The sequence below is a fragment of the Acinonyx jubatus genome, chromosome B2, assembly GCF_027475565.1.
Source record: "Acinonyx jubatus isolate Ajub_Pintada_27869175 chromosome B2, VMU_Ajub_asm_v1.0, whole genome shotgun sequence".
NCBI classification, from domain to species: domain Eukaryota; kingdom Metazoa; phylum Chordata; class Mammalia; order Carnivora; family Felidae; genus Acinonyx; species Acinonyx jubatus.
Window position 1 is genome coordinate 87,325,925 of NC_069385.1, and position 13,730 is coordinate 87,339,654.

The 13,730-nt window shown below is 37.0% G+C and overlaps 1 protein-coding gene across 1 annotated transcript in view; it reads right to left on the bottom strand.

The window, feature by feature from the left end:
- Window positions 1-13,730, bottom strand: part of COL19A1 (collagen type XIX alpha 1 chain) — a 329,235-nt gene that overhangs the window by 49,013 nt on the left and 266,492 nt on the right. The window contains exons 29-36 of the mRNA XM_027057488.2: window positions 13,594-13,647; window positions 13,444-13,497; window positions 12,034-12,075; window positions 8,461-8,565; window positions 8,324-8,377; window positions 7,807-7,860; window positions 1,788-1,841; window positions 275-328 (exon numbers count right to left, since the gene is read on the bottom strand). Of these exons, the coding sequence (XP_026913289.1) occupies window positions 275-328; window positions 1,788-1,841; window positions 7,807-7,860; window positions 8,324-8,377; window positions 8,461-8,565; window positions 12,034-12,075; window positions 13,444-13,497; window positions 13,594-13,647 (471 nt within the window). The remainder of the gene's footprint in view (window positions 1-274; window positions 329-1,787; window positions 1,842-7,806; window positions 7,861-8,323; window positions 8,378-8,460; window positions 8,566-12,033; window positions 12,076-13,443; window positions 13,498-13,593; window positions 13,648-13,730) is intronic.

Below are 13,730 nucleotides of genomic sequence, written 5' to 3' on the forward strand. Positions count from 1 at the left end.
CATCCTCGTACATAGCTAGATGCCAGGACCCTGAATCCAGCTTGGACTTTTACTATATGGCACCAGTGTTCTATTCATTCTTTTTCCCTAGGAACCTGTTTTCAGACCAATTTTTGTGTGTATGTCCTTTCAAGCCCCCTACCAGAGTAACTATTCCCTGACATTATTCCTACTTTCAGGCTTTGCTTGATTTTACAGATCTCTCTGTGAATGGTCTCACCTTGCCATCCCCCAAGCCCCAGTTGAGAGAGTAAGTGAGGCATTTCCTCTGTACCTTGTCACCCTTTATTCCCATGGGGCCAGGATGTCCAGTTCTTCCTAACAAGCCCTGTAAAACACAAAACCAAGTTTGTTACACAAAAAACAACTAAATGGCCAAAAGGCATTGGAAGTTGGTTGCTAAAACTGATACATTTTGAAGGTCATTTGATCCTAATTAAATCAGTCCTATAAGCTTATATGTCTTCAGGTTGATACAGCAGCTGTATCCTGCTGATAAGCCCTTGCAAGGGTAAAATTTGTATTTGTGGTCGCTTTTTCACCTTGGCCAACCACATTTAATGACCTTAATTGGAACCTTTTGATACATTTAAGAATTTAGCCTTGCTGTTTAAATGGCAATTTACATAACATTATGCCTTCCTAAACGAGCTATAATTTTGGTAGCGATCAACATTTTAAATACTTGAAGACACGGTAGAATTAACAACGTGCATATTAAGTTATGCGATCTGCATCCTACCAATGGAAAATATAATTTAATTTTAATTCTTCTTTGAGAATGGATAGTGAAAATAACCATGGTTCTTTTCACAGCTCTTCTCTTAACTTTTAATTTTAATGTAAAATTTAAAACCAGGTTTGTTCTATACAACTGTGGTGAAGGCATAAATGATAAGATTTTAATTATGGCGAACCCATGCTTTACAACACAAAGGAACATGATCACATGCCTACTCATGTGGGAAATACAATTTGCATGGGAACTCAAATGAATTGCTGGAGAAGTTGAGACTTGAGTAGGGTTGCTAGATTTAGCAAATAAAAATACAACATTTGGGACCAACTTATGCTAAAAACGTTATTTATTTATATGAAATTCAAATATGACTGCATGTCCTGTATTTTAACAGGCCACTCTACACTCGACAGCACATTAGTGACAGGTTGGGCTTAGCAAGTAAGAAAGGAAAAGAGATATTCACCTAGTGGAAAAATGGAATATGCTTTATTATATAATATTTAGTTTAGGTGAACAGTTTTTAGGAAAACAGTATAACCAAAGACCACGATGCTGTGTTTGAAGGGCAGTGAAAAAAAGGTGTTATCTAAAGTAGATGGTATTTTAATGGATAAATAGGCAAAAAATAAATTGAGTCTGATAATCTTTGGCCCATCTTTTTCCCTTTAAAAATGTATATTCTTAGTTCATGGTGCTTAAGAAAGTAAGGATGTAAACATCTGAATATCTCTTACAAAGGTTAATGATGAAAAATTATAAATAAAAAAATAGAATGCTCCTTTACATATAACTTCGATTCAAATAGACTAGCTTAATTACAGACTGCTTCTACTCTCATAGAATTCTGATGACAAATCTCTATGAACCTGAGCAGCCTTAAGTAATACTAAATGAAAACTTGAGACATGGGATGCTATTTTTCTAGGCAACAGCTGGGTAATCTACATAGACACACAGAGAACAAAAGGCAACGTGGAATCTAGTTCACCTTGCATCATCCCAGCGGATGGGAACTGTGAATGGAATAGCTTTAGTGAATACTTACAGGGGGTCCAGTGGGGCCTGGAGCACCTGGAAGGCCTGGAATTCCTTGAAGACCCTAGAAGAAATAGTTCCTATCATAAAATCTGTTACATAGTTAGAAGCAAGGCATTTTAGTTGATCAAATATTTTGACTATTGAAATTAAACATCTATGTTGGCTGAAAACATGATACAGATGATAGATACAAATACCTGCTTTCAAAGGGTAAGGATGGCCAGCTAAAATGCCATGACATGGAATCTGCAGCAAACTTAATTTAATGTGTTCGGTGATTCATAGAGGATCTGATCTCACAGAACCACCCCATCAACAATAGCATCACTGAGACTCTGGCACTGCTAAGCATGGCCATACACATTTCAGATTGGCAGAATGCCATCAAAGAAATACACGATTACACTAATGCTTCATTCAGCTAGTGGCAAAATGGAATATGTTTTATGATATAATATTTAGTTTAGCTGAACAGTTCATTATAAGAAGAAATTTGGCTCATCAGTGAATTTAAATTTAGAACCCTTTAATGGCTTAAGCATAAAAGTGAATGAATATCTCCTCCTTCTCCTTCTCGGAGTTGTAGAATAATGCTAATGATACTGGGTAGGGTTTCTGATACTGATATATTTATATATTTGAAGAAGAGCTGGCAATGTTAACTGTTAGCTTCTGTAATTAATTTTTTTCTTTTACCAAGTGTGTCAACAACAAAATATTAGTTAAATAAGCTATGTAAAATAATATAAAATATTTTGCAACTATTAAAATCATGTTTCATCAAACTACTGGCTAACATAGGAAAATAAAAGTTACAAAATGTTCCACAGAGTAACGTTTAAATTATTAAAAAATTATCCAGGCACTTCACAAAAGATGAGAATGCTAGAAGGTTCAAAATACCTAATCTGGAAACTTTGGTGTCATATTTGTTTCAGAATTCTGAATTTTCTGATTTTTTAATAAAAATAACACAGTGCTAACATTAGATATTATGAAACACTCCCAGTGCACCTGCGGCAGCACCCTCTAATAAACATACAAATATGTCTGTAGCAAAACATGAAATTTTTATCAAGTAGGATAAATAGATCAGCTCCATATGATTTCAGGTCATATTTGACTGCCCAAAGAATTTCCTGAAAATTACAGAAACATTTCCAAGGTTTTCAGAGGTTTCTGAGCTTTGGGATTATAGATCATAATATTACTATTACCAACAGCCCTCCCTGAGCAGTACACATAGGGATAACTTTTATTTTTTTAGTGCTTTTGTGTATTTCACAAATTTTCTATAATAAAACTCAGGTGACTTCTATAATTAGAAATATGTACTTTTAAATACCCTTTTGTTATTTCAGATAAACATATGATGTATCAAGGTCTAGATTGAATGATAACACTTTCAGGATTTAATTTTCTTTGCTGAGTTATCTTTTTACATTGCCAAGCCATTCACTGTTATAACAAAGCTCTTTTACCTTTAACTGTGATGACACATGCATTTTTATACACATTATAAATATTAGATTGACCATGGAAAAACTACTGCATATTTATTTATGAGATTCTACAGGACCAAGGTTCTATAGAGTCAAGGTTTTTGTGTCAGTGCGATCAATGACCAAGTTCTGCCAGCTTGTCCATCTAATGCTAAATGGGGTCATTTGTTACTTCAGGTTTTTTCATGTGATATGACATGAAGAAACATTGAAAAGAATCTCCTTGAACATGCTGAAATTCCTCATGAAATAAGAGTTTGAGGAAAAATCTTATGTATGCTTATGTTAAAGAATGTGGATATATTCTTTCTTCAGGATGATATCATCCTCACTGGCAATGCTGCGTGTGTGTGTGTGTGTGTGTGTGCACGTGCACACACCCACATGCACACATGCATGGTTAGACATGTGTGGATGGAACACACTGGCATGTTGTATTGGTTCTTTTCACTCCCCACCCTTAACTTATTTATGGGCTTATAAAATTTGAACAGAAACAAATTTCCTTTGGAAATGGCACCTCTAAATGTCTGGAGATTATAAATGCCATACCACAAATTGCTTTATCTCAAAATACCCACATTTCCATAAAATTCTCTCTATATGTACATGTATAAGATATGGGTGTACATATGTATTCTTTTTTTTTTTTTTTTTTTTTTTTTTTGCTACTTTTAGTCTCATTACTGAATCAGTCTAGAGATGCTGAGTCTTTAGGTAGTTTAATTTATAAGCTTGGGACTCATTAACCTTTGATGACCACATTAAACTTTAAAATAAACCTTAGTCCATAAATAAAAAAAAATCATTCTCAGCAGCTTTCTCTGAACAAGCTGAAATTTTGTAGTAAGGGTAAAAGTTACTATGGATGCATAAAGGGCAATAAGATAATTTTAGAAGACAAGATGGTCATTAAAGAAGACAAATACATATTAAAGAGTAGCAGAGTCAATTTAGCATATAATGTCAAACTAAAATCCAAAATAAAATTTATTGCATAGATATTCAAGGGTCATTAGAGCTAAGTTCCTTCTCTGAACAGAGATTTTGATTTTGCAAGTCCTAGCTTAGTTGTGACCAAGAATATTTATTTTTCCATTGCTATAATTTATGGCTGACAATACTTTTCATGGCCTATTTATCAATTATTATCTTGAAATATTGTAGGAAAATCTGCATTCCAAGCAAGAATTCACTCTATGAGAGGTGAGCGTGTTCTATTAGTGTCTTATAAGTTGCCACTTTAGTTGTGAAACATCTGCAAAAAACGTAGAGGATACTGTCACTTTCCTCAGAGCAATGAGCAAACAGGCAACTCCTCTCTCTAAGTTCCCAAACAGATTACACTGAAGTCCTCAAAGAGATGAGGTATCCCTCTGTATCTTTCCACTAACAGAACAGACATTTGAGATTTGGTAAGACTAGGTAAGACTATATTAAAATAGCATAGTTTGCTGGCCAGTTGGGGATGCACACATTCTTGGTCAAAGTTTCATTCACCTAAATAAATCAATAAATTATAATTTCAGGTAGTATCTGAGTTCAAGTAGAAGACAAGACAATATTCTTTATTTCCCATCTGTCTGGGAGGAAAAGCCCCTCCAAAAGGCTCAACTGAGCTAGTGTGATATTTCAGGCTTATTCCTACTATTCATGGGAAGTGAAGACACAACTGAAAAGAATCTCCTTCTGAACTTGCTGGAATTCTCCATATGACAAGAGCCTTGTGCAAAATTTTGTGTGCTCTCTGTTAAAGAATCCATAAGATCCACAGTACTTTGCCTTTCCATGGTTTCAGTTACCCACGGTCAACCACTGTCTGGATGCACGTGATCCTCCTTCTGACTTATTGTCAGATCAACAGCAGCCTAACACTATGTCACAATGAATGCCTACGTCATTCACCTTGCTTCATCTCCTCACATAGGCATTTTGTCATTCCACATCATCACAAGAAGGATTAGAGTACAAAAAGATATTTAGAGACAGGGAGAGACTACATTCACATAACTTTGATTAGAGTATGTGATAATTACTCTAATATTTGTTATTATCATCAATCTCCTACTGTGCCTAATTTATAAGTTAAACTTTATCATGTGTATGTGTATATAGGAAAAACATAGTATATATAGGGTTTGGCACTATCTGCAGTTTTGGGCATCCACAGGGGGTGGGGTCTTAAAACACATTCCCACAGGTATCGGGGGTCTACTATATTTAAGAAAGAACACAGTAGGCAGTTACCACTGAGCTGCAGTTGCTCACTAAGGCCAGTGCTGCCTCCAGCTTGCCGAGCTCCAGCCAAAGAAGGGAGGTAAGTAAGGAGGTCTCTGGACCAGGGCTCCTATAAAGCAGACTGCCTGCAAATCCACAGCAGGCGGGAAAGTACCCAGGAAGCAACGGGCTACAAAAGCTGCTGGTCAGAGTGCGCCCTCTACTGAAGGGGTGAAGAAACCTCATCATTACAGGCCTGGTACTGTGGCACTTCCCAGAAGCAGATGCTATCAGAAGTTCACTGAACTTCTGATCCACAAACTTCCTTTCTGTGCTTCCAGAGTGCAGCTACTGGTCCTTTGCAGGAAGCAAGTGAGGCCTATGTGCTGGGTCTCTTTGAAGACACCAACCTGTGTGCCATCCATACCAAATGTGTAACAGTTATGCCACAAGACATCCGCTAGTACATGGAGAACATGCTTAAGTATCCACTATGATGGAAAACATTTCATTCTTTACAAAAAAGAAATTGTCTTCTTCTTGTCACTGGTAGTTCTGGGATCAAAAGGTACCTAAGTATATGCTTGCAAATGAAAAAAATAGGGGACAGAAATCAGGTATTGGCAGTTTTTCCATTTTCATTTGTGTGTGAATTTTTAATATAAACGCAAGGACATAAAGCATTAATGCAAGTCAGTATGTTTCAGTAAACACGTTTTAGCAGTTCAACTTTATAACAATTATAAATAAATCTGTTAAATTTTTCTGGACAATGCCAGCATTTGGATTTTTTAAAAACAAGTACATTTCTTATTGACGGCAACTAGGAGGTATTTGTAGCATTTTTATCATAGAGTAGATTCCATCCATTCCCTGTGCTTTTCTGAGTTGTCCTACATGCAAGTACATGTTTTTAATGTTGTCTATATTCTGTGCTCTTCCTGTAAGTTTGCTATTAAAATGCATAAAACTATATATATAAAAAGAAAGAACATACTAAAATAATGGAACGATAATAACGATGGATTTCAGTTTACCAAAAGAGCAAGGTATCGTGTAGAATTAATCAAAACTAACTTCTAATAAATTTAACTTAGAGTCACTTATAAAAAACCTGAATTCCAATTATTTCCTGATCTTTTTATTATTACTTTCTCAATTCCTCTAAAGCCTACTCCTTGGAGCTAGGCAGTTAAATTAAGCTGTTAGACTATTAAAATCAGAGATAGGGCTTGTACATTAGTGAAACTTTCTGTGAAGCATGAAGAAACAAAAGCCAATAACTCTTATTTTGAAAATAAAATGCCTTTACTGCTTTATTTATGGATGAAAATAAATGTTGTATTTCTTTGTTTTTTAATTTTTAACTTGAAGAAAAGCAAGCCAATTCTCACAGTTTTCTAAAATAGAATCAATATTAAAAACAATAACACATGGTGATAATTTGTAATGTGAAATATAACTCTGACTCAAAAAATAGATCTACTTTATACCGTTATGATTTTCAGTACTAACATCAAGGTTAATATATGCCAGATGGCTTACTTACTTTCATTAAGAATTATTAGCATCAAAACTGTTTAAACTAACAACAATTCATCATCCTAATTGGTTTTTCTAAGAGTTAAGGTAAATTATGCAGGAAAAGAATGATATCCTGAGCATCACCATGGCTTAGAGTCAGAAAATTATACCATCGTCTCAAAACTAATTTGACTTTGAACCTTCGTCTGGGGGTAGGCAGCTGGTCTAAACTAGTTGAATCAGATCCTTTTGATAGTTTTTTTTTTCCTCCCAAGAGTATAAAAGTTGAGCAGAGACACAGACAAACCAAGGTCACTAAAGTTGAATCATGTTACAGCAGTGTCCCAGGGAAGTTCTGCTGAGTTCTGGAGCTGCCCTTTTTCCTAGGCTGGTTTTTCAACTATTTCTTCAATTCTACTAGCTACCTTGGGATTCTATGCAGTAAATCTCCTTCCTCCTTCTCCTTGCTTTTATCTTGAGAGAGCTGGAATTGCTACCTGCTACATGAAAACAAAAACATAGTAACTGACCTGTCAATTCTGTGCTCTACTTTCCTTATCTCAAAAACTAGACCATACAATACATCAATGGACCATACATACAACTGGACAATACATCAACGTATTATTATTTAAAATGTGTTGACATTTGAAATAACCTACCTTAATCTTTGTTTTTATTTGATTTAACATTAAACATGAGCTATAGAAGAGTTGCTGTCCTTCCTCCGAGTCACATAAAGAGAATCGATAACAGGACTATATTATCAGAGAAGAGTCTCACCTCGTCACCTTTGTCTCCAGGTATCCCAGGGTAGCCCCGCTCTCCTTTGCTTCCCTAAAAAGGCAAGAACTTCAGCTAGTATACTGAATCATTCTGTCATCTTTTAAAACAATGAAAATATCTCTTCTTAGTACATTTGGGACATGTAATTTGGGCAGAGTCAGGAAACAAATAAATGACTTTGCACGTGGCTTTTACACCACTTTTCCAAGATAGCTTTCATAAAAAGTAGTGTGTTTAGAATGAGTTTTGTTGGGGCACCTGGGTGGCTCAGTTGGTTAAGCGTCCACCTCTTGGTTTTGGCTCAGGTCATGATCTCACGGTTTGTGAGTTCGAGCCTCGCATTGGCTCTATGCGGACGCTGCTTGGGATTCTCTCTCCCTCTCTCTGCCTCTTCCCCACTCATGCTCTCTTTCCCAAAAATAAATAAAATAAACATTAAAACATTTTTTAAATCGGTTTTATTTTTCACACTGAATTGGAGGTACCACAGAAAGCAGAGGAGAAACTGCCTTACCTTTGGTCCCTCTCTGCCTGGGATTCCTGGGGGACCCCGTGGTCCTGTATCACCCTAGAGGACAGAGCAGTAGAGAAATGAGAGAAGGTGCTATGTGTAACCTACAGGGCCCATCAACGTTCAGCCTGCCATCTTACCTTCTGGGTGATAGAATCATACTTTCCAGGCTCACCAGCGCCTATTTCTTCTCCTTTGTGGCTTTTCAGCCCAGGGACACTGGCTTGGCAGTTGCCACAGAAGTTCTAATGAGTATAGAGATAAGGTTACTGAGAGATTCAGCAAAGTAATCTATAAAAGAGAGATCTGATCAGATATGAACCTCTGTCAGAGATGAATGATAGAGCAACTGATATATCACTACTTTCAGAGAATTGATCCAATTTGGAAAGACTATTTTTTCGTGAGGTAAAAACTACTTATGAAGCTAGTCAATTATATCTGTTGATGACATTGGTGACCTTTGTAAAGCATGTCTATGATGATACTGAAATGGAAGATTCCAAATATATAAGGAAAAGACACATAAGTCAAAAACACAGACTGTTTCAACTGTGTAACTGTATGTCTAAAACGAGAGGCAGTAATAAAGTTTAGAATAACTAACAAGATTACAGAGTTCATACAGCCAATTGCATAAATCATTAAAAAAGAGAGAAAGAAAGAAAAAGCTGTGAAGAAAGGATTTCTCTTTCTGAGAGCAAAATTAGTTGGAAAACCGTACACACAGTTTACCAACATTTTGTCAGTGGAAGCACTCATGTGAGAAATAATTACTTGAGTGACTTGGACTTGACTTCTATGTCAAATCCAAGTGCAGATAGGAAATCTAAGTGGAATTACCTTTCCATTGCCTCCTCTGTAACCTTTAGCTGATGTGGAAAGACTTGAATATAAGTGTCTGAGCCTACAAGATAAACTCCTTATCACATTGTAAAGAAAAAGTGTTTGTGAAAAGCCCTATAAAGGCTTATTTTAAAATTGTTAGAATAAGAATATGAACAGGAAAGGCACAGAATGGGGACCAGTGAGCGGAGGACATAGTTTAATTTTAACAGTTGACAGACGGTAGGACAATATAGGCCTCTTTTCTTCTATCCCTTTCACCAAAGAGAAGAATCTTGAAATGTGAAAAGGGAACTGAAGCTTGCCATTGGCAAGAAAGCTCATGGATATTCCAGTTCAATATTTTTGACTCAGTGAATATCAGAACAAGTCTGATTTCCAAAAATATGCTCCTTGGAAGGCTAATTCTGTATGCTATTGAAAAGGTTCTCAGGCAATTTCCCTAAAAACAGCTGGATTAAAGAGTTCTCTTCATGGTGGTCCTTCTCAGAGCTGGTATATATAACAAGGAGCCAGAGTGTGTGATATCTCCCAAAACTAATTTTGCCATTAGGATCTTTTCACACAGCTGATGTATTGGTAGAGGAATTAAAAAAATACATATATATTTGTAGATCCACCACTTATAATATCTCAGGCCTGACCTCATTTTCTTTAGGTTTGGATTACCAGAATGGTAAATCAAGGGAAATGATTTGCCTGCCATGTAAGTGGCTCAACTTGAAAAAAGTCTTTAGATTTTTGTATAGAGAGAATAAAGATGCATCAATTATCAGCCAGTGTACAATCTCACTCAAAGAGGGACTGACACACAGATTAACCCAGAGGAAAGTCTTTGAAGGGATGTCATTTGGGCCTGGAATTATGTCAGTTTTTTACTACACTTTAATCAAGGGTATTTTTGAAAACAGAAAGCAGATGATCACATTCGCTACATAAAGACTCTGAACAGAGAGGGAGACTTCATGTGTTGGGAAATAGGATCGGATTTTAAAATTACATTAAGTTGACCTAATAGATCCAATCTCCAATCTAAACAACACGCTTTCCTGTATTTGGGGGACAACACGCTTTCCTCTTCTATGGGATGCAGTGTGTTGGGACTGTATTTGGGGAATAACACGCTTTCCTCTTCTATGGGATGCAGTGTGTTGGGACTGTCAGTGGAGGTATCCTGCCTGCCTCTCACCAATCAGCTTTCCTGGGACTCAGAAACTCAGGGAGATGATGTTAGGGCTCGAAAAGTGGTGGAGCACACTCATTAAAGGGATGCTGCCCTGGTGAAACTATGAATTATGTCCACTTCTGAGGTGTTTGTGTAGTCCTGGCTCTCCTTGTCAGAGTCTACTCACGGTCTTTTTGTCTGTTCTGTGAGCCACCCCATATTCTGTCGGGATATGCATTTCTGCTGAAGTGTGTACATCTTGATCCTAACTATTCTGGGATGGTTAGGTATAACTCTTACAATCCTGCCACTTTCAACATTACTGTCCTTGTGAAGAACCTAAGATAATGTCTGGGGACCTGTGTTCCTGGGTTCATGTTGCACTTTCTAGCCGTGTGACTCTGAGGAAGCTACTTAGCTACTTAGAACTTCAGTTTCTAATATATAAAACGGGGATACTAGCACAACCTAAATTTACAGGATTATTGTGAAGATTAAGTGAGACGATTTAAGTAAAGCAGTGTATTGCCTGCCATGTAACTAGCTCAACTTATATAAGATTTTCCTAAAATCCCCCCCAAATATTCTCCTTTGACTTAAAAGAAACTGTTGACTTCTGAAAGTCTTAAAAATCTCCTCTAATATATTTTTATATTTATATTTATGTTTATATATATATTCTCAAAACTAATATCCAGCAAACACTTATACTAGAATTCTTGAGTCTTTGAATTTAATTCAATAGATATTTAATTTAATTTAATAAATTAACAAATTTAGTAATTTGATAAAATTTATGTAAGTCATTGTACAAACCATTGGGCTAAATGGTAGGAATATAAAATAAATCACATTTATACACATATAGCATAAGTGTGTGTGTGTGTGTGTGTGTGTGTGTACATATACATTGTACGTTCATATATAGACAGGTAGGACACATAAGGCTTGAGTATAATGTGAAGCGGAACAGATTTTCATATGGGTTCACTCAATCTTAGCATACCATGAAGAAATATGCAAATACATAACCTTACAAGTGTCCCATTATCATTCTTTCTCATCTGTGTTACACATAAAATACAGGGTAGTATTAAAGAAAAAAATGGTAGCAAGATTTATCCCTTATGAGATGAATAATGGGTAGAGATAGTTTTTACTTAACAGAGTAACAGGTGTTAGGGCAATTGTTGGCTTTGGAATTTTGCAGCTCACTTTGTAAAATCCCATGACATCAAAGCACAGCCTTGCGAGCTGGCTGTTTATTGAGCAGCACTGGTTTTCAACCTGGGACGGGTGAGGGTAGCTCCAGTGAGAAGGATCAGGTTTCACAGCAGTGAGCCAGGGGTGGTAAACACCCATGAAGAGAAAGCTGTCCCTCCAGAGGAGAGAATGGTCTACTCAAGGGTGTTGATGACACTGTTCCTCCCATGTAGCTCAACTCAGAACTACCACTTTCACCGCCCCCCCCACCCCTTATACCCAAACAGACAGGGATGTAAAGAAGAAGAGAATGGAGGGGTTAGTAAAAGTGGCACAAGATACATAAAAATATGTGTTCCTTTTTCTATCTAAAAGATGTTCTGCCTTTTAAAAATTGAATTTTAGTTCAGGCTAAGCAATTAACTCAGTTCTGACAAAGATTTCCTTCCTAATTTTTCCTAAAAGTTAATACATAATTTCTTACATAGCAACAGAATACCTTGAGCAAGACACCGATGTCTCCCAAGAGAGGAAGTGCAATCTGTAGTTAAGGAGAAAAAAAACCCAGTATGTGTTCATACATATACGTGCACATGATACAATACAAACATATAATACAATGCAGATGTTTTTTTCTCCAAGTGTCATGTCAGTTGAGATTTGTCATGGAGTTTCTAAGAGGCTCACTGTCAGAATGGTTGGCTTTCACGTTATATTTCATAGGACACCAGCAGACCTCATAACTGCATCTGAGAAATATTCACTACTCCTGTGCTATGAACATGTGAACACACCCAGGTTGTCGTTCTGATTCTGCATCTCTATTTTATATTTTCATGACACGGCAACTTTTATGCCAACACTAATATAGTCTTGGTTTTAAATAATACATAAAGGTAAATCATTTATTAAACGGAAGTCACCACTCTGCCAAGCAAATTATCAGGCTGTTGACAAATATGAAAAGTACACAATGAATTTGCCTTAAAGTTCTTTCTCACTGAAGTTCAAAAGAGCCAATAGGTGGCTTACGTGATATGCAAGAGAGACACTCAAGGAACTTGGGCAGTGTTCCGGCCTTGTGTCTTAAAATGTCCTTTCAGAGAGGCACTGTAAACCCAAGTAACACTTTATAAGAATTCTGGATGATGCACACATGATTCACTCAGCAGTGAAGTGAAAATAAGGCCAAAATATGCCTCTGCACGTAGCTTATAAAGGCACTCATGGCACAGCCAGTGTGGGAGGGAGAAGGATTTGGGAGACTTAGAACCGAGAGGCCAGATTTGGATTTTATCATATAAAACTCTTAATACAATGTCATGTACCATATGGCCTCTCAAATTATAACTGCCGATTCTGAGGCTATTTAAAGGGATTTCACTGTTGCTCAAAGCAAGGTTCATCCTGAAATAAAACTTTGGAACACACATTTAGTGCTTAAACCCATTTTTCAAGAGCCTACTCAAGCCAGTTTTTGTAATTTAATCACTTCAGTGTTTTAAGGCCACAGAATCAATGGATATTCACCCTGTTGTAGGTAACTTACCTGAAAACTTTCATTTAGAAAAATGAAATTCATTTAGTCAATGGCATTAGAAAGAATAGAAATTGTGGCTATATATTTCAACTCAATTTTCCATGGGATGGAGACATTATGTGCCCAGGCACAGCCTGGGGCAAAATTGTAGAGCTGAATTATACCCTTAGGAAATAAGTATTCATCACACACACAAAAATGCTGATGCAGCTTGAATTTTCACCCCTCTACAAAATAATGGGGATAAACAAAATCACCAAGCAGTTACAGAGCATTCTAATTAGTTTGGACAGCAAAAGTTGCTCGGTAGGCTATTTGGCTTCTGGGTGCATTAAAGATACATAAATCAGGCACAGTCTGTTGACATACCGGGTCACCTGGGGGGCCTGGCAGACCTGGCTTTCCATCCCTCCCTGGAGCTCCCTGAAAAACAGAATCATTGTGTTCAAATCCTTGCACAGTGGCACGGGTGCAGAGTAAAATGGGTGGTGGGTAGGAGGAGGTACGGATGGTCCTTACATCATTCCCTGGAGTCCCTGGAGTTCCTGGCAATCCAGGGAGACCTCGAGGACCCTGGAAATGGGGGAAAATAGTTACTTATGGGGACAGTTTTTCAGTAATTTTCCCCAAGTAAGCAAGCTGGATTTGCTGTGCCA